Raw genomic sequence first — 21758 nt, 5'->3', positions numbered from 1 at the left:
CTTTGATAGTGTTTGTTCATGGAAAATGACCAATCATTTCCATTTGGTCTGTTCTTGCAAGCAAACTTGTGAAAAAAATGTTTTGCAATCTCAAAGTACCAGATTCCTGTCATCAGTCAGACATCCTGTGTGTGACCATTCTGTCCAATCCTTCGGGCTTGCCACTCATGACGGATTTATTCGGCATGTATGAAATCGACTTAATTGGTTTATGAACATGACATCACAAACTTGTAAATTCCTGTGTCACTACGCAGGGTTGAGGCATAGAGGCATGGCTGGGAGCCCTCTTTGTCACACCCACCCTGCTTCCTCTGGAGGTGATGTACGGGAATGTCATTGATCAAGTCAGCAACGCTTTTGTGCACAATCTTTCTCTTTCCTTTGCAGTGTTAGTAAAGGGGTGGGGGCTGGTGTTGATATCACCCATTTTCCTTGGATAGTTTTGGGAGTCGTTGGACTTCATCCATTTTTACTTAGTCATGGAGTAAATCATGACCTTCAACACTCGCACTGATTCCCCCCTAGGCAAACGTGAAACGCCATGAAACCTTCCATCGCCTATTCATCCATCCCCTCCTAATTACTTTCTATTACAGTTTCTTGTGAGGAAATACAGGAGAAGGAGTGTAGAAATGCAAGAGCCAGGAACACGTAGGCCATCACTTTTTCCCAAGCTTGAATTGAAACAAATGATGGCATTAGCTTCTTGCCCTTATTCATTGATATTCACTGATCTGCCAGTAGATGTGTCCAATCCATCCATTCCGTGCAATCAATCTCTAGTTCCTATCTGTAGGATAACAGTTCTTTTGATGCTCCCTGAGTCGACGCACGCACGCCACACACACACACACACACACACACACACACACCAAGTTAGTGATACTTAAACCTTTGGATGTTATCATGTTGAGATATATCATTTCCCTGGGTACTTTAACACGCACATTCAACCTCTCCCAGTGCACAGAAAAGAGGCACCGGTGCCCCTCCATTAGGTTACATAACCCAGGCATTGTGAGATAAAGCCAGGATATTGTCCACATTCTCACCCACTCAATAGTTGACCCAGCATGTGTTAATTCTTCTCCACTGGTGCTGTGCATGGTGCTAGTGTGCGTAACAGGATGCATAGAGAGCAAATCTTTCGTTATTTGCCTGCTTGCTTTTGCCCCGACGGAAGCAACCCTGTGCTAAAGAATGTGAATACATGACGTTTTGATGCTTTGGATCTGGGAAATATTACCTTTGGCAGGGCTGGGGATCGTCAAATAGGACAACGATGTGTTTTGAATTTAATGAAAAGAGTTTGCCCATGTATTATGCCTCAACATAATGTCCTGTTTCTCATTGTCTTAAGAATGATCTGCTGAGTAAGTGTTGGGCATCATGACAAGCCAATGTTCCTGGCAAAATGTACAGTATGTGAGATACAGGGAATAATGGGTAGTGGAATTTATCTTGGCTAAATGTTTCTATGTAATCAGTTCAAGACTGATGAGACAACTCCTTTCACATCACCCACAGTACTGCACAGGCTTCCCAGTGTATAATAGTTTTGTAGAATGGATGGGACTCCTCACTAACCTGGCCACTGTTTGGCAAAACCATCCCAGCACTTAGATCACTTTTGTGGAGGTGATGGGAGTGGAGCAGTTTAATGACATCACATTAATTTGGCTCTCTGAAAACATTGTGTAGAAATTTCACTACTGGCCCAAAATAAATTTTATAGAATATTGTGAACTGATTCATGTCATCATACTTTTTGTTTTTGTCATACATTATTCAGAACTTGAAACTAAAATGACTTTAGATGTCACTGTACAGGATTTACTGATACTGTCTTGTACAGTATGATGGAAATATATCTTCAATATTCTAATTAAATAACTGTGTGGGACATGAACTTGCATCTTTCCCTGGGGCAGCAGTGACTCAGGGGTAGAGTGGCCGCTTGGGAACCGGAAGATTCACAGTTCGATCCCGGGCTCCCCCAGAGTTGGTGTCAAAGTGTCCTTGAGCAAGATGCTGAATCCCTACAGTAATTGCTCCCGATGAGCAGGCTGGTGCCTTGCATGGTTTCCTCCGCCATCGGTGTATGAATGTGTGTGTGTGTGTGTGAATGGTAATGTAAAATCTATGTAAAGTGCCTTGGATAAAGGCACTGTATAAATACATCATTTACCATTTTCATAACAATTGATTTCATGATTACATACTAATCTCATAATTCCCGAGTAGTACAGTAAATGGGCAAAACTGTCTTTCTTGCACGACAAATTATCTTAGAAACTATTAGCTCATACTAGTAGTAGGTAAGACTAATTTTGTGAATTAATCACTTCGCTGTGTCATTATATTTACTTTAGTATCAACTTTATTTAAAGTGCAGTGATTACTTTTCAATTTGTATCCGGTTTCAGTCATTTTAAATTGTAACACCAACTGTTGTTAATGTAGTAAACTTTATGTTCTGTAATAATGTGGATGCAATGGAAAAGTCTTTAACACCAGAGGGGAAAACTTCTGCAGCCTACCCCGCGTGACTAAATGGGATGTTAATCCATCAACAACGTTTAATGTGTTTGAATCTTGGTGCTGGAAGAGGGTAGAGAAGGCGGGCAGGGTAGAAAAGGTGTTGCAAAAGGAGAAAATATGTTCTGTCAGCAGTACGTGATGCATCAGGAAAGGGTTGACTGTGTTAATGAAATAAATTGTGTAAAGCTATACTACACAGGCGAGAGTTAAACAATTCCAGAGGTGTGTCTTTTTCTTTCCATAATTATACCCCTCCATTCCTCTCTTTTTCTCTGCTCTGTCATATCTATATGGGCTTGTATAATAGGGGCCTCTCAGCTCAGTATTCCATTTTTACGAAGTGTTTATTGTCAACATTATGCTTTTTAAGTAGGACAGAAATATGGTGTGTGGTCATGGTGGGATTACCTCATATTAGATAGGTACAGTTACATAACAGGGCCTCTAATATGAAGACAGGCCCCTTCCAAACAAGACTCACATCCCATTGCAAGTATCCCAAGTAGGGTTCAGTGCATCACAAGTACTAGGTGGCCTCCTCCCCTTCAAATAAATCAGTCCTTTTGGTGGAAGGGGGCCCTTAATTTCGGGCCATTATGATTACAATTATGAAGTCATGTTTTGCTTTAAACAAATAACATTTTTCATGTTTGCGCGCTCGCATGCGTGCCTGCATGTATGTGTGTGTTTTAACCCTCTTGGGAATTGGGAAACTACTTGAGCTATTTCAGTTGTTTTGGCAGATGAAGCCCCAGAGGGACATGCCTTCAGGCTATCCAGGTGTGCAACAGGGATTAGATTTTTCATTACATCAGGTTTTCTTTTTAGCAATACAAAACCGCAAATAATTTATTATGACTATCCTTTTTTTCTTTGTATATTAATATTTTTTTTGCCGTTGTCCTGACTAGTGCAACCATAGCAAGGTTACCTGGGGCCAATAGAGTACAACTCTGTGGGGCCAAGTCTAAAAGGGTGAGTTTGAAAGAAAATGTACAGCTGAAAGGACAATGAAAGTCATTATGGGCTTTTTGTGTTCAATATTATTTTTTTGCCGGCTAAATGTCTGCTGGAATTTCAAGAGCGATTATATAAAGCATCCCCTGTCATGAACTAAACTTAGCTGTGCAAACGGTCAACATCCTGACTGGAAAGTAGGCAGACCATGCATCATCAATAGGACCATTCACATTGCTGCATGTTTGTTTTTGTAATGATTTTTATTTATTTTTTCATGTTTATTTGTTTATTATTTTTTTAATTCATTCAACAGTTTGATTGCCACAGTGTTGCTCCTCTCTTCATTATGCCACAAAATACTACTTTTAATATTCACAGTAGAATCTGGAGTCACTAACACGCGTCTCCGTCACCGTCAGGGAATTTTCCCTTTTTAATCAATGAAGGGTGGCTCCACTGCCCGCGTTCGTTTTTTGACGCACGCGACGGAGACGCAACGCGTCCGGTGGAGCCCCGGCGTTACACATCCAGATTGTATTCTTTTTATACCAAGATCCTGCAACATTTCTCTAAAGAACATCATGCTAGCTTTGTTTTTTGAGGGGCGCTAGCCCTAGCCTGGCTAATAAGCCAGACCGAATCAGCCGTTGGCAAAAACAAAAGCCTGCCGATAGTGTGATTTGAGTCTGGCTTATTAGCCAGGCTACGCTAGCCCCTCTCATATACAGCTTTTGTCCCCACACGTCTCATATTTGCCATTGACAATGAAAGGAGAAATTGGGTCAAATGTCCGCCAAATATGAGTACATTTGTGGCAACACAAAGCACCCCTCACTTCACACGGGGTGTTTTTTACACAGAATCAAACAAAGCTGGCATAATGCTGCCCCCTGTGTGATTTTATATGGCATGCGAAATCATTACGAAATCAGAGAACTAGAACAAGTGCCCCTCGGGCCTTTAGGGAGTGTGCATACAAAGTTTTACACAGATTGGTGCAGTTGTAGGTACTGTAGAATGTACGGACACGGATGGACGGAGTGCAAAACATTCTCCCCATGCCTTTCGACTGGTGGAGACAATTATACTCACCCTGACAGTACAGATATGTATGGAGTCTCTCCGTTCACACACATTTCATCCGTCATTCTTTTTTCTCTTTTTATGCTTTTTTCTCCCCAGTTTAGTCATTATGCCAATTGATTCCTCCCTACACATTTTGTGTATTGTCAGTCACTGCTATCGTATCCTACTGACTCACCTGTCAGTGAGGAGCCCCCACCAGGAGGATGTAGAGCCTTCGTCCTGTTCCTCCTGCCCCAGCCCCATGCAGTGACAAATATCAGCCACCCTGCCAGGCTTCCCTCCCCCGAATTCGTATAGATGCTTGCTTGACAAAGCTGCATGTACCACATGCAGGTATGTAGCCTTGGAAACGGTTACTGAGCCATGTTGCCCATAGGTCAGGAGCTTATCTCCTGTTTCCGTATTATGAGGCAGCTTGATGTACAACTGCACCCCTACACATGATGCATGTAGGCCTACGTAACACTGTACCCCCTACACATGATGCTAGTATGTCACATGGCCGAGTGCCATGCAGGGAGGCACTATATAATTTTTATAGTCTCTTGAACCCCCAACCTTCAAAATATCAGGGCGGACACTAACTATCCGAATACTGTGCTGGTATCCCTCCATTCCATATCCATAACTTTTACTCTGAATAATTGCACAACATTCACGACATGAACAACCGCGTGTAAAAGGCGCTACCGTGTTTCTCAACTCATGTTCTGAATCTCTAAAACCCAATTGTCCCTGTCTCTCCAAATACTGCTTTCTCTCACATATTTGTGGTATACCCTCTCCTTAACGCTGCTAAACCTGTCTACAATCTCTTCCTCAGCCTGAATAGAAGCATTCACCGTAAAAGTGATATTTGCAGTGTGTAGCTTATTATAGACATTGTTCATAAAACAGCTGGGTAATTATAACAGCAGGACATATTGCGTAATTGCTAAACGCTACTGTCTTTCTTTTTACCTGGCTAAATCATTTTCTCCCCTTCCACTCTCGTCCTTTCTTGCTCCTCTGTGTATCAGAAAGATGATCTGTCCCGCCTAAGGAAAAGAATACTTCAACATGTAGGCTATGTGCAATCAGCAAGCCAAGAAAAGCACATGTGAATAAGAGGAAATCCATGAAACAATATCCCAACATAAAAACTATTTCCCTGAAAAGTTTCTGAGATATGCAGGCCTAGAGAAACTGCTGGATGGCACTTACACCCACCTTCTAATGAGAGCGCAAAATCTCTCTTGGAAGAGCCACCCATCAACTTCTCTAATATACGGCAACCTTCCCCGTGTTTCTTCACTAGTCCGATCCAGAAGATCGGACAGCACAGTTTGCTGGCCACTGCTACAGAGCTGATCATTAAGTTATATCTTCCCTTCTCTGGAATCCTGCCTCAAAGCAGACCAGAGGTAGAAAACTGTCGTTCCCTGATGTCATCGCTAGGGACACGTGCATCAGTAAGCAGGAATTGAAGATGGAAATGAACGACTGGGAAGTCTGCCGTGGTATTGTGAAATCCATGATCTCGACCCCGGTCGAAAAATAATGATGTTGCCCTAGGTACAGTACATTATGAACTTTTCTACAACAGCGATCATTTTTTGAGCAAAAATCACGGCTAATATTAGCCTAGCCAATTTTGCTTCCGGTTCATAGGTCGTGAATTTTGGTGTCTTCAAAATAAAATATCCGACTTGGAGACCTCGGCAGGGAAGGGACTACAGACTGAGTTAACATCTGATCTATTAACTCAACGGTGTGCTGCGCTACGTGTACTTTTTGCGTGCCGGTGTCAACCACTAGAAATAGCCAATAAACAAGCTCACAACATTTAATCTGTTATGTTTGGCGTGTAACACCATCGTAACACCGAGTTTAAATTAAGTATGAGAACCCAATGACTGCCATATCCATGGACTTTGTCTGGTCATGGGACACTCAAAGGGAAGAGACGGCACTAGTCAAATATATATCAGTGATAGCAGAGTAGACAGGAAAACAATAGGAAACCCCAGGAGAGTACGCCAGTCTTCATTGTGCTCATAGTGTTCATTCACTAGAACACTATATAGAGAACAGATGTGTGCGTGTTCCTATCCTAGCCAGCCGGCCAGCCAACCAGCAGTGCTGTAGCAGTGGCCAGAGATCTACAGTTCCATCCACACCACAGGGAGCTGCAATCTGTTTAACCATCAAGACCCTCCTGGGTTGTTTACAAATACTGTTGTTTTAGTTTGTTTGTTTAGTCACACAAATTAAAAACAAAATTTACAATGAAATGCATGCCACATATTTGTATCTGGGATCTGGTGACCAGATCCAAACTGTTCATTTGAGGGACAGAAGTATCGTTGTGTGGGACAAGTATGTATCATGGGTTAGCAACTTATTAAGTTGCTATTAAGAATTCCTTATGTCTTAATCGCCCATAGGCCTGGATCATTTTGTTATTAAACCCCTCTGGAATATAAGACTACGCTTTTTTCCAATGGAAATATCCTAAAAAACTGGGTCGTATTATAATCGGGGATTAGACTGTTTGACATTCAATGTTCTTTTTCCACAAATTAGTCTTGAAAAATGGGGGTCGTCTTATAATCAGAGTCGTCTTATATTTGGCACAATACGGTATTTCATGATTTGTTTTAATCCCTCACTCGATTCATACCTTTTTGCCAATATTGTCATATGGGAATACACCAAACAGTATGCCCATTTTGAATACCACCATGGGCCCAAATGGACCCTTACGGGTCTATAAGTCTGAGAGTCAAATGGAACCAGATGTACCCGTAAGGGTTCATTTGGACTCCTGGTGGTCCCCGGTCAATTTTGTTAGTACCCTCCGAGCTAAACATTGAGGATTTTTCAGTGTAGATGGTGACTCCAGAGATTAATAATACTAAAAATTGTATCAAATGGTTGTCCATGCCCTGATGCATTTCAAACTGGGAGTCCTTGAAATGAAAAGGGTTGAGCCCTGTACTCCACATGCACAGTAACTCTACTCAAACTAAGCTGTGCTGTAGCTTAGTTTTATTCTGTCCGTGTTGAGAAGTGGCTCAACTATTTCTCAGCTATGCCAGCCCACAGAGTATCTCTCTTTCTCCATGTGAATCTTTTTCCTTCATCCTTTCCTGCAGGAAATGCCAACAGATATTACTGTTGACTTTTGGGATTATGCGAGATGATCCTTTGCCCACCCCAGAGAATCATTTTTTTTTTTCTATCGCTCTCTCTCTCTGGGGGGAGGGAGGAGAGTTTCTTGGAACCTGGCCCAGTTGTAAAGACCTGTAAATGTCACATTACATCCCAGTGCTTTGATTGGCTTGGGTAGTGGGTGTACGCCTGGTTCTCACTGAATCTGTGCTTTTAGCAAAACAAAAGATGGATGTCACAGTCCCTGTCTCATGTGTGCTCAGCAGTCAGTGGGGGGTGGGGTTGGTGCTCCCCTCCACTGCTCCCCATACATCAGAACTGTATCATGCCTCAGATTTTGGTGATGACAGACTTTAAGCTGGATGGTCTGAGTTGGTCAAGCGTGGAGGCAAACCATGTCCCCTAGAGCACTGTTAACTATTTAACATCATGATTTATGACCGCCCCTAATGCATGACAGGACTACTCCGAGACGAGACCTAACTGATGTCATCTCAGTGTAGCAGGAAGAGGAATGATGGAGTGGTGGAGACAAATGTGCTTCAAGTGTTGTTGCGTGTTTTTAAGAGATGTTATTGACTCTCGGCTGAAGTCAGTTTTCATCCCCGAGATGAAGACGCTCCGCCAAGCATGGTCTTGACTCTGCCAAGCCATGACTCTTATCTCCATCAATCCTCGAAAGAGTCCCAGCCATCATCTCACTGCAGGCTGCTGGGAATACAATTAGTAGAGAATGTCAACACCACGCGCCATTTTTCTCTACTAGAGCTACTGCCCACTTGCCCAGTCTCTAGTACCTTTACGGCAACACAATGCACTTCCTCTGTAACTAGGATTGTGTACAGCAAAATCCTTAGTCCTGCGTTTTTACACTTTAAGAGTTAATACACTGTTACACTGTACATCTGCTATTCAATTTTTTTAATCTTGAGTAAATGTGGAATATCTTTGAAGCGTGGGTCCGCAGTCAAATACATTGTTGTAAGGTGTTCTTGTTTCTTGTTTTTCTATGCTAGGTATCATGAGCTCGACCTTGGGAAGAGCTTAAGGGACAATCTGAGGTACAAAACGCTGATTGAATACCCGGTGCTCCACATTGTTCTCAGAGACCATTCCTCAGACTACCCATTGAAAGGAGCAGGTAACTACACTCCAGACTACCATCATAGGCAATTCTATGTTGATGATACTCATCTATTAACTCTTGACTAACACTTACTAAAACTTGATTTATACTGGCCTATCTAGCTTATCTAAAATAGATAAGTGTAATTTATTTTATGTTTCTATTTTATTTTGCTTAACCACTTTTTTTTCCTTTTTTTTTTTTATCCCACGATTTTTGTAACCCATTTTTCACCCCTGTGTCAATTATCTAATGTGATCCTGGGTTCTACACACCCTCCGCTATTACCGCTAACCTAGTCTCCATATATGGGGGACATGGGGAGAGCAACGGACTTGAACTCATGCTTCCTTCATGCCTGAGTGTCCAAGTTGCTCCTTTTACACCTGCCAGGGGGAGTTCCCCTGGTTGGACGTAGCGCGTGGAAGGAACACGTTATTCCAACCAGTTCCTTTCCCCTCCATCAGGCGCCCCGGCTGGCCAGGGGGAGGCAGTTTAGAGACCAGGATTACTGCATGTTTTTTATGAGGGTACCTACCCTAGGGGACACGGGGAGAACATGCAAACTCCACACAGAAAGGCCCTTTCGCCATCCCCGCCTCGGGTATGGGCACTGATGGAGGAGAAAACACGCCGCCAGCACCCACAGCGCCCCGAGCGGGAATCGAACCCAGGACCTTCTAGCTGTGAGGCGACAGCACTACCAACTGTGCCACCGTGCCCCCGCTTAACCACTTTTAACCCCCAATAACATTGTAGGTCCAAATGTCCAGGGATTACTCAAAAATAGCAGATTTACGTATCTGCAAAGTGTTTGCTTACATTTTTTAATTGTTTGAATATTTTTTAAATATGTTATACTTTGCATGCCCCATCTTAAGACAATGTCGTGTCAGGCTTATAGGTCGGCTATGTTCAACGAGCAACACTGTTGTGTGACAAACTATAAACCGGGCTTTTGCACTTTCAAGAGCTTATCTCTCGCAGGGTGGAGACATGACATGAGTCTATCCTCATTTAGCCTCAAAATGACAACCCCCACGCCATCCCACCCCCCAACCCCAATTCCATAGGCATTGTATCATGTCCTGGTGTCTCTGACAGCCGCTTTAAGGCTCCCTGGTTCCTTATTTATCACTCTGACAACACACTACCCTGAAGGAAACAAGTGTGTCCTGCGTAACATCACACACGCCAGGCCAATCTCAGCTGGAGCCAGAGCCAAAGAGGATCAAAGATGGCTGACATAACAAACAGTGACAGCATGAGTTGTGAAATGTCAGAAAGAAGATAGAAACTTTATTTACCCCGAGGGAAATTGCTAAAGGATGGGAAAAGCTGTGTTGCCTCTCCTTTTATTGGTCGGGCAGCCGGGCTTGAGCCCAGCGGCCTTCATGTAGCCTCCAGTTTGAGGTGGTTATTGTCCAGAGATGTCTACCAGCCATTTCACAGGACAACCGCCTATCACCCTGACCCTGGAGCTTACAGCTATTTGTGCCAGCTCAGATCTATGCTCACAAAAGAGCCCACTGGGCCTTCATTATTAAATTGCCAAAATCCGAGGGGATGAATGGCACAGAAGGTAAAATCTGTGCCTGTGTATGTGTGTTTTCAATGATAAGGCCGTAGCGCACTAAGCTGCTTTGCCGTACTGTTAATCATATGCTGATAATTCCACATACCGTGGCCTGGGGGATCTGGGCAGGAGGTGATAAAGAGTAATCGGAACCTACTAGCTGGGCGTCCAGGGAGCCTTTGAGCTAGAGTAACTATAGTCTTGATGGCATAGCAACCACCAGACATGTTGCATGTGGTTGGTCACTATCTTGATTTCGATTTCAGGACTGAATGCAGCTAACTCTTTGTTCATGTCACTCACTTTGCCCCAGGAGAGCAATTCTTTGATAGTTTCCCTTGCTGCCAAAACAAATTAATTTTTCGCCTGGACAATAATTTTCAATAAGCTTTTGATCAGACAGATTAAACATTTTGAGCCGGCTTTGGCAGGCTCCTGGGGTACTAACCAGGTTAGAGGACAGATCTTTTGCTCTGTCCTCTGCCTATAGTAATGGAAATCAGTCTTTTTATGCTTTAATTTAATTTTTAATACGTTTTAATAAATAAATGTACCCCAAATTACTTGATTTTCTGCCAGCCTAACTACCTGGTGAGTTCTGCATACGGGTATTTGCAACTCTATACACTGACACCACGGCGCGTAATCAGCGCCTCAAACGGTGACTCCGCCCACCCCCGGGGGAAGTTGTGATTTGCTCTCGTTTACTGCAATGCAATTTGCGGCATTTTAAAAACAATATTGAGCAGAGTAGCGATTATCAAGCGTATTTGCAATGCCATACATTGAAAGATCTGTTGCCCGTGGACAAGGCACGCTACCTCCGCAAGTTAGATAGCATCGGCATAGATGTTTGTCCGTATGTGATTAAGGATTGGACCAAGTTGCATTGGCAGCCATAGAAAATTCTTACCCCAGGCTAAAACCAGATGTGACGTTTTTGGGCGTTCCTGTCTAGCGTGGTGTCAGTGTATAGGACTGGTTAAATTCAGATAAACCGTCCGTTGGTTGTATATTACGTTGTCAGTCATGTATGCTCTTTTATTTGTTTTTTTAAATTATTTCCAATTTAATTTCTATCACGTATGAATTTTTTTTGTTCACTGTTATTGAACAAACTCTCTATCAATGATTACTATCAGAATATAGAACTATTTAACACATTTTAATTTACAATTTGACTTGCACCACCTTTACTTATCTCATAGGCTTCATTTCATATATTTGACAGCAATTAAGTTGCATCTTTGTATGTATTTTATAATTCCACAAAAACTAGCAAATTGACAATTAGATGCATTTACTCTTTGGATTTACTCAAGCCAAATCATAGCGCCATTGTCTATCTGTGCTCTCTGTGTATGTGTGTGCATGCACAAAGGTTAATCAGGTTAATTTGTACTCATTTAGATTAACACAGAGACTTTTACAGGGCATGTCAGTGTTTGCCCATGCGTGTTTGCCACCCTGCTACAGTGCACACAAAAACTAGTCACACATGTTTTGAGTTTGTGAGACTGCTGCTTTTGCATAACTCCGTGGCATGTACACTCACACTTGCCATGTACATTGTTTGTTCCAGTGGAACCTGTGTCAGCCCACAGTACTTTAACGACAAAGAGCCACGGGGCAGCCCCAGCCAGGAGGGAAGTGACCCAAGTCCCTCCATGCCAACAAGAACCTTGCACCCCTGCAGTAAGCAGTGAGATCTGTCCTGAACTTGGACCGCCAAAACCTAAAAGAGCCAAGAGGGATGCAGAGGAAGATGAGATGGAGGATGGAGAGATCCCGGACAGTGATGATGAAGACAAGGAAGAGGTGGTAAACGATGCTGTAGATGATTCCCCCATTAAGAGTGGAGTGGCTTGTGACAATGACACGCGGCATGCTAATGTCGTTTCTGATACAAAGGGGACTAAATGTGAGTTGGCAGACAATGTCGACGATGATGCCTCTAGTAATGGCAAGCATGATGATAAGGGCCGGTCTGTAGATGAGCATAACAATGCTCCTGCTGGTGACAATGGGGCAGTCATAGAGTGACTGGGTGAGAGTGCTGAGGTCAGCAAAACTTCAGCACTCTCTGGAGGAGGAGACTGTGAAGAGAGAGTGGTTTGCGGGCCTGTTAGTTCATACCAGTCATCACAATGACAAAATCCAGTCAATAAATCCAATGGATAGGAATGATATTGCCACGCAGCAGATGTCTTTAATGAAATGAAATGAAGAGACAGATGTTGCTGTCAGGCAGTCAATAAATCAATCTGTTGTCCGTATACAATAGGCTTAATACAAGCTGAGAACCTTTTCAGACCCTACATAATGTTATAAAAATATGTCTGGATGGTTACAGATGACAACTATATTATGCAAAGGTGTTATTGCAGTATTTTCTTTAGGTTTTGTTTAAGATTATATATCCTGTGGACACTTTCCTCAATAAAGTAACATTTTGAGAAATCCTTTTGTATATACGTTTGTCATTTAACCCTTTGATTTTGGAAATCTATCCATCCATCTAAAGGCGTTTATCCGAACGAAGTCAGGTCAGAAACATGTCATTGGTCCGACCTCCCATTAGTCGGACCATTACTAACACTATCCCAAACCCTAACCTAACCCTCACCTCAGAAGCCACAGGTGATGTTTAACCCACAGCATGGATTAGTTGTGGCTTATGGGCAGTCCCCGTCAGGTCCCAGAGGTAGCTGCTCCAGCAGAGGATCCCAGAGTTCCCTTTCCCTGACCACACAACACCGGGGCTCCACTGCAGCCATCGGAGGTCCGTCAGCATAGCGCCATCGTCAATGCAGGGAATGTTCCCTTTTTAATCAATGAAGGGTGATCCACTGCCGACGGTTGCGTTTTGACGCCGTCTGGACGGCGTCACCCATTCGCCCTGGTTAATTTTTTACGCCGTCCAAACTACGCAACGCGACGCATGGCACTCAGTGGAGCCCCTGCGTAAGCCAGCTCACTGGGAGATCCTGAGGCGTTCTTAGGCCAGCATGGAGATCTAATCCCACCATCTGGTTCTCGGTCTGCCCTGTAGCCTCCTGCCAGCTGGTCGACGTGCCTGGAAAACCTCCCCGGGGAGGCGACCAGGAGGCATCCTTGCTAAATGCCTGAACCGTCTCAACTGGCTGCTTTCTACAAAAAGGAACAGCGGCTCTACTCCAGACTCTTGCAAATGACTGAGCTTCTTTTCACCTCATCCCTAAGGGAGATGCCAGGGGAGCTTGTATGCTCAGTCTCCTTCTTTCCGTTATATTCCATATTTAATGACCATAGGTGAGGGTAGGAATGAAGATTGACAGGTAGATCAAGAGCTTTGCCTTATGGCTCAACTCTCTTTTCATCACAACGGTGTGGTAAAGCGAATGCAATCCTGATCCCGCTGGCCAGATTCTACAGCTGTTGTCAAGCTCCATCCATCCTCCCTTCACTCCAGAACAAAGCCCTGAGATACTTGAACTCCCTCACTTGGGCTGAGGAGTGTTAATGTGCAATGGATAAATGAACAATGATCATTTACTGTGTATGCTTAACACTGGGTTATACTTTATATCATTCATGGTCATGTCACAAAATAAATTTAAATGACGCTATTCAGACACCGAATAGGATTAAGCGACTATGGCTTATCCCTGGTTATTTCTAAAATGTGCAAACGTTTCCCCTTGTTGGCTATATATTTTAACTGAAGAGTGTGGGATAACATCTGTATCCTTCCCCACCACCCCCACTTAATGAAGCTGAAACAGTTGCTCAATTGTGTAGAGGAGAGACTATTACCAAGTCTTAGCTCATACCATACGTACAGAAAATAACACATGTCTTCATAATTCCTTTGGCAGTGATTCACATTTGTTTTTTCTTGTGCTGCATTTATGGTCTTATATATCATGTAATTAACAAGCTGTACTGTCTCCAAAGTGTGGAGTTTGCTAGTCTTTCTGGCGCGTTTGAAGCGGGTCCCATATGTGGTTTTGTGTGCATATACGCTGCCTCTATATGCCTTGTTGGTCTAACGTAATGTTAGTTTATTGCGGCGACAGAGAGCCAGTAATAATAACTGAAAGTGTAACTCACTGTTAGGGACTTCTCTGTGTATGTGTGTTTTTATAACCTCCGTTAACCCCTTTGGAAGTTTAACCCCTATGGATGGGCTGGCTTTGATGTCTAGTCTGTAGTGACGCATTTTTAACACAAGCATGGGGAGGGGTGATGATCTCACATCCCACTGTGCACCCCGCTCCCAGGGAGCACCCAGAGGCCCTAATGCTTTTGTTGTACAATTGTTTTTTCTTATCTTCGAAGAACAACCCTGATAGACGAGCATTGAATTGCAGTCCCTCAGCTAAAGTATTAAAAGCCCTGGTGTGCAAGGAGTGCTGGCGTATCTCAAAATTGTTTTCTGACAATAAATATTCAATTTCCCGCAGCTTTTTATTGTACCTTATAGTATAATTAACAAGGGAGGGCAAGTAAGTTGTTTACACACATTTTTCCATAGCTAACGAGAGATTTGTCAACGGTTTGTGTGTACAACAAGGTTGCCTTCAGCTTCACCTCTCATTTCCACTCAAATCACCCCCTTGCTGAAACTTCCTGTCTGTAGGGAGGGAGTTGTGGGCCAGAGACGCCCCAGGTTGCTGCCGTGTGAGGCCTCGTCCTGCCAACTAGTGTGCCAGGACCCAGTGGTGGCCATTAACGTTCTACAATTGTTTACTGGCGTCAGATGACGTGACATGCTATTTCTGAAGGGAAACAAAGCAGTAAAAATAGACTAACCTCTCAAGATTGGCAGGTAGGGTTGTGGGTAAGGTGGCGGTGGTTTGTGGCTGTTTAATGGAATGGAACAGTTATATAACATTCAAGCAGACTGTCCATCCAGCATGGAGGAAAATGCTCATTAAAGCAGGGTACACTGCGCACATAGTTTGAAGAAATCAGATGTCATGAATTTGATCACAGTGCATCTCTCCCTCTTGGCAAAATTCCTGTTTCTTACACATCTGTTACTTCTTTTCCCATAGCTTTGCCTGGGTTGAAATACCACCCATTTTCATTTTAGCAGCACTCTTAATTTTCTATCTCAATAAAACTACTCAATGAAACCACAAAAAAGCAGTGCCTTTGTTTCTGTTTGCTGTTAAAATGCAATCAGTGCTGTTTTTAGCGTGTGGAACAACGCATTGGAAATAATGCCTCCACTTTCATTAAATTACCCCTTGATATTTCTGAAGCTGGCTTGCCCGTAATTAGCCTTGATTTGGTGGGCAGAGTTCAATTGTATTGTGCATAATTGTTGTTTTATGAGACCTGCTTTGAGACACAGCTCTGCTGCGGTGGCTTTATTCAGAATAAGACTCATGTTTGCAGGTACTGAAGCACAAAGCCTTGTACAGTAACAGTAGTATATCCACATGGTTCTTATTAGGCACATTGACTGTCATTTAACAAGCATGATAAAAACAAATTCATAATAAAGTTATTGTTATTGTTGTTAGCTGTTGAGCTTTGTTTTAGGGCATTTACAAAATACTTTTGTAAATGCAAAAGAGTATTGTATGATCCTGAGGGGATTTTTTTTTTCTGCAATCCCCCAACAGATGTGTTGCTCAGATGAGCACTCGGTGTGGAGATGTTAGAGATCTTTCTTAGGGACATTTAGAGATGTAAGTGGGTGAGCCTAGGGTCGGACTGGTGACCTTTTGATTGGCCTCTCTACCCACTCAGCTATGGCCACCCCATTTCATCTGCATCAATGTGTTTTTCAATGTATATTTCATGTTTGAATTAGTTACATTTCTGCTTAATATTTCCTACCTCACTGAATATAACTACCTTGAAGAACATGTGAAGGTTTGAATGTGGCAGGGATATGGTAGGATTGAGCTATTTGGTCCTCTGCTTTAGGACTGACAGACATCACTGCCACAGTTTAGCACAAAACCACCCGGCAGTGTTGTAAATGAGTCTCTGCAGTCACCTTGGAGACCGGTCCCCAGCAAGCAATTTACAGGAAGTGATTCACTAGTTCCATTTTGGCCTGTCCTCTGTCAATCTGACAGTCCAGACGGAGCGAGGCGAGTCTCTGTCCAAGTGCTTTTCTCCCTGTTATCCACACAGATGTAATGTCAATGGCATTTTTGAGTGGTGCTAGCCACTCCTATAATATGCATGACAATGTGTGTGTGTGTATGTCTGTCTGAGCATGGAAGTACCGCGCCAATACCGCTTGATGGTACTGTTGAGCAGCGTCTCTCTCACACACACACACACAGGCCAGGGAGGAGGGCTTGTACAGTACAGTACAGTACAGTACAAGTAGTAAAGTACAGTACGACTAGTACAGTACAGTAGGCCTACAGTACAGACTACAGTATCTGTGCTGCAGTACCAGTATGAGTACAGTACAATAAAAGTCCAGTACGAGTACAGTACAATACAATACGAGTGCTACAGTACAATACGAGTACAGTAAGAGTGCTGTACAGTACAAGTACAGTACAGCACCACTCAGTTCAGACTGGTCTGATTTTATAACACATGCTGTGCTGATGCCCCCTGAGATTTGCTACAGAATGCACACTGTTTCTCTCCTGCCCCAGCTGAAGTTCTTGAGTTTCATTTCAAATATGCTTAGAAAAGATCATTTTGATTTACTTTGATAATAACCACTGTTTCTCCCTCCTTTTTTCCCTTCACACCAAATCGCTTTGCCGAAAACAGCCAATCTACAGCCTCACACCGCAATGCTATTTCAGGGACGCCAAGCTTCATGTGGTTAACTTGAAGTCAGTGACTCAGAGTTATGATAATGAGTAGGGTTGTGATGTGGTACAAATGATCAGCTTTTAAACAGAGGTGGATTGAAAAAACAAAACATAATACCTTAAACAGACATTGAAGAACTCTATTATTGGTGCTTTTACATAAGTAAGTGAAAGTACCAACACAGCAGTGTATCAGAAAAAAGTGTAAAACCAATTAACTTTAAGTAAAAGTACTGGTCTGGTCATCATTTATAGATTGTTAATGCTAAGCAGCATGTTATTTGTAGCTTCTGACGGTGGAGCTTGATGGCTAATTTAGTCCAGTGGTTTCCAAGCTAGGGGTTGTGCCCATCCAAAGAGTCACCAGATAAATCTTAGGAGTCGTGAGATGATTAATGAGAAAGGAAAGACAGACGAAAATAAATAAAAACTAGTTCTGATACACAAATCTGTTTTCAGTTTTTCTAGGTTTTCTCTAATCCATGTTTGGTGAAATATGGGATAATTTGAACATTGAAATGAAACCATGTGACAATTTTAGAAGAATGAAATCACTATTTGTTGGAGCAGCTCATACATCTGAGATGGGACCCTGATCTGATTACACTGTTTTTGTAAGATATAAAAAGGGCCAATATTATGAAAAACTTTTTTATATATTATTTCGGTTTAGGGGAGAGAGAGTACAGGCATAAACAAATAACAATAAACGGGCACAAAAAATAAGAAAATAAAGTACACCAATCCAACACATAAACATACATGTTTTTTTGTTACATTAATGAATATAAGTATTGAGCAACACAAATAAAATACATAACTACATGTTGCTATGTCCCCCTATCTCTGCCAGCTGAGTGGCTGCACCCCTCGCCTAGTTTTTAAAACCCTAACCCCATACCCAGCATCAACCACCATTGCTATATAAATGCACCACTGTCTTCTTGTGATGCTTATTGCTGTACCTTTAGAAAAAAAGAACTGACTCTTGATAAATGAAGCCTTGACATATCCCAGAAGCAGAGAGTCCAATCAATGATGTAACATCTGACTGTGAGCACATGTGTTTGACTACATTCCACTTGGCTTATCAGCAGTTGTTTAGCTGTTGACAGTACACAGGCGTGCGTGTGTGTGTGTGTGTGTGTGTGTGTGTGTGTGTGTGTGTGTGTGTGCGTGTGCGTGTGCGCGCGCGCGCGCGCGCTTATAGCTTTGATCTGCCTTTATGTCTGTTGTCTTTGTATTTCTGTCTGCATGTATAAAGGTATGTGAGTGAGCGTGCATTAATGTGTATGTTTACTTAATTGTCTCCACAGGCCGAAGACATGGGGAGAGAGTATGTTTTGCACTCCGTCCGTGTGTGTGTGTGTGTGTGTGTGTGTCCGTCCGTCCGTCTGTGTACAGCTAATCTCCGGCACCGCTAACCGTTAACCCGGTCGATACCAAATTTTGCACACACACTCCCTGGATGCCAACAATGAACCTCTCCCCCAAATTTTCCAGAACGGCCCGTTATAGCGCCACCAGGAGGCCGACTTTTGAAAAACATTTTTTTATATTACTCCTCCAGATTCTGTCCCAAAATCCCGCAAATCGTTACACACTATCTATCTATAGTCATGTGTTCAAGCCGGATCTGTCCGATATTTCATATTCCATCCTATTTGGCTAACATTGACTTTCAAAGTTTGCAGGATTGGCCCGTTTTGAACAAAAAGCCTCAAATCATGAACGCAGCGTGCAATTTACGTGAAATCTTTCGCCTTGCTAGTGGAGCCTGCGGAATCCACCACTCCCGAATGAAGTGTCTGGTGCTGGGAATCTGGTGCAACGCACAGGTCCTGCAGGTGACCCTGGTGAGAGCAGGAGAGGACCTGGTGAGACGTAGGAGGTGTCCGGCCAGGAGTCAACCCACAGTGCCTAGTCCCTCCACACGCCGGATGGCCCGCCTGGTACCCGCCGGATGGCCCGCCCGTTACCCGCCGGATGGCCCGCCCAGTACCGGCAGAGTAGTTCTGGAGCAGCGGATTGTGTGTCCCTGGTTTTTCCCTAAGGGACTGATCGAGGGTAGCTACTGGGACGTAAGTCGGGACTTGATCACCCCGGCTGGGGTGATCACATTGGCCTGTTATAGCGCCACCAACAGGTGGATTTTTGCTAAACACATTTTTGGAACAAAATCATCCAAAAGATCAACCTCAAATCATCCAATTGCCATCCAAGGCGTAAGAAGAAATGGCACCCTTTTCACATTGGCCTATTATAGCGCCACTAGGAGGCCACAACCTGACCTGCCCTGGTGCAGACCTGTGCCCCGGGGGGCACTTTATCTAGTTGCAGTCTGGGACAAGGCCAGCTGGCAGACGACATTAATTCTAATTGAACCCTTGAGTCATAGTTCCCACTTGTACCCCACTTTTCCATACTGGGGCTAGGTCATAAAGCCCATTCATGATCAAAAGCATCACTTGCCAGTTGCCACCATTGCCCAGTTGACAAAGCATCTCTGTAGGCAACAAGATGGAAAAGATTCACTGAAAAGTTGTCATGGGTGAAAGTGAGTAATGAAGGCCTTACAAGCCCTGTTTGGCCACATAGTGGAAACCAGGCATTAACTAGCATGGAGGAGACAGTAGTGGGAAAATATGTCACTTTTTTGAGGTCCTTAGAAAAATGAGCAGACACAGCTGCATCCTCTATTAATGGCTAGCTCTATTCAGAAATACAGCTTGTGAAAGAAAATGTATTACGGTAGAAATAATTTATTCTTTGTGTTCATGAGCAATAAATTATACATTTTAAAGTCACGTTTTGTTTTAGAATAACAGTCTTTGATGTAGCACAATAAACATAAATTAAGACATGATTTGCCAAAAGCTAATAGAGGAAGTAACTTTTGCATTTTGGAATCAGAACAAGAGTAAGTTTTCAAATAACTTAAATCATTATAAAACAGTGTTCCTTGCACATCAATTTGCAGCTGCTGATCACTGTTTCTGAGCTGCAATAAAAAAAGGAAAAACATCAGTCTTTCAATGTGTTGCAGTGACAACAGCTCAGGAAAAAAAACAATAAATATGAATCCCTTTGGGGCTTCTCCCCACCATCGTCTCGGTTGGGCAGGGTCCACAGATGTCCACAGATCCGCAACCGCCTCTCCCATCAGCGCTTCGTTTGTTTGAACAAATGATCACAGTCTAGTACCCAGCATCCCTGTGGCGACAGGCTTAACAACCCAGCAGCCTGGGAGAGAAGTGAGTCTGATTTTCCCTTAAGCCTGTTCATCACTTATTCTTATGTAATTGCAGATGGTGATCTGACGGATGTTTCAACAGACTTGCGTCACTGTCACCAAGCCTTTCTGTGCATATGTGTTTTGAGTACATGTGCATGAGCACCGATGGTAATATCATTGACAAATGATTTACTAGGCAATATACTGTACAAGTAAATGTTTACTTGTACATTTAGGAGTAAGGTGACATTCATGGTGTCTTCAGAGCTGTTGGGAGAATGCCACAGGAACATGTTCCTGCAGTGTAGAGGGAAAATAATGTGTTATGCAAATCACCATCAGATTTAAAATGGCCTAGCCTTAATCTTTTAATTACTGAGAGGTTGACATTAACAGGAGTCAGGACCATATTACGAAGCATTTTGAAAACAGCAAAAAGTTCATCTAAATGAGGAACAATGGTGTACTTTAATTAGTAGCCTATTATTGTATTTGTTAGTCAGCTGTGAAACCTTTGGCGATTATCAACGTTCTATTATGCGATAATAATGGCTGTATAGCTAGTGCTATGGGTCTTAGAGTATAAAGTTACCTGAGATTACCATATAATCATAATCCTTGTATGTATTGTATGTCACTTCACTGACATACATACCTAACAAACGTTTGTTTATAAAATACAGGGAAAATAATGCTACTATTGTTAACCACTTTTTGTATGTTTAGGTCCTGGGGAGATATACCAATTTCTCTTTTGGGTCTCAGGCTGAAAATGTTTGGGAACCCCTGTTTTAACAGGCCTGGCCCCAGTTTCCCACAGGCATCTTGGCACCACTGGATGTCAGAATCCCATTCTACAGTAAATCAGAATGATTCACTTAGACATGAAATATTTTGTGCAACCCTGCCCTATCCCATTCCCCCTGACATCATGAAACCCATTTGATTTAAATTCTGCTATAAGCAAGCAAGATGATGTCACTAGGAGCGTTTACAGTCCCATCTCTGTGTTTGTTGACATTATGTCACACGCATGAAAATCCTCAGCCATACTCGACAAGCTGGGAGAAAAACAGAAGGAATGCATTATTCTAAGTTGATTGCAGTTAAGAAAACCACCTTGTATGCCATATATAATATGGCATACAGTATGATTTGTTGCACTTGTTATCAAAGTGGGATCCAGGGACCCCTGGGGTCCTTGAGGGAGTTCCAGGGGGTCCCCAGAAAAATGAGGAAAGGCCCTATTTTATAAATCTGCTCTTATGCACAAATGTTTTTCCTTGACATGAAAAT

The 21758-nt window shown here is 42.9% G+C and overlaps 1 protein-coding gene across 1 annotated transcript in view; it reads left to right on the top strand.

The window, feature by feature from the left end:
- znhit6 (zinc finger HIT-type containing 6) overlaps window positions 1–12916 on the top strand; it is a 48854-nt gene extending 35938 nt beyond the window's left edge. The window contains exons 9-10 of the mRNA XM_079505200.1: window positions 8760–8884; window positions 12028–12916. Of these exons, the coding sequence (XP_079361326.1) occupies window positions 8760–8884; window positions 12028–12488 (586 nt within the window). The 3' untranslated portion in view covers window positions 12489–12916. The remainder of the gene's footprint in view (window positions 1–8759; window positions 8885–12027) is intronic.
- Window positions 12917–21758: the final 8842 nt, after the last annotated feature.

Source organism: Electrona antarctica, assembly GCF_951216825.1.
Source record: "Electrona antarctica genome assembly, chromosome: 7".
NCBI classification, from domain to species: domain Eukaryota; kingdom Metazoa; phylum Chordata; class Actinopteri; order Myctophiformes; family Myctophidae; genus Electrona; species Electrona antarctica.
This window is presented reverse-complemented; position numbering and strand designations above follow the sequence as displayed.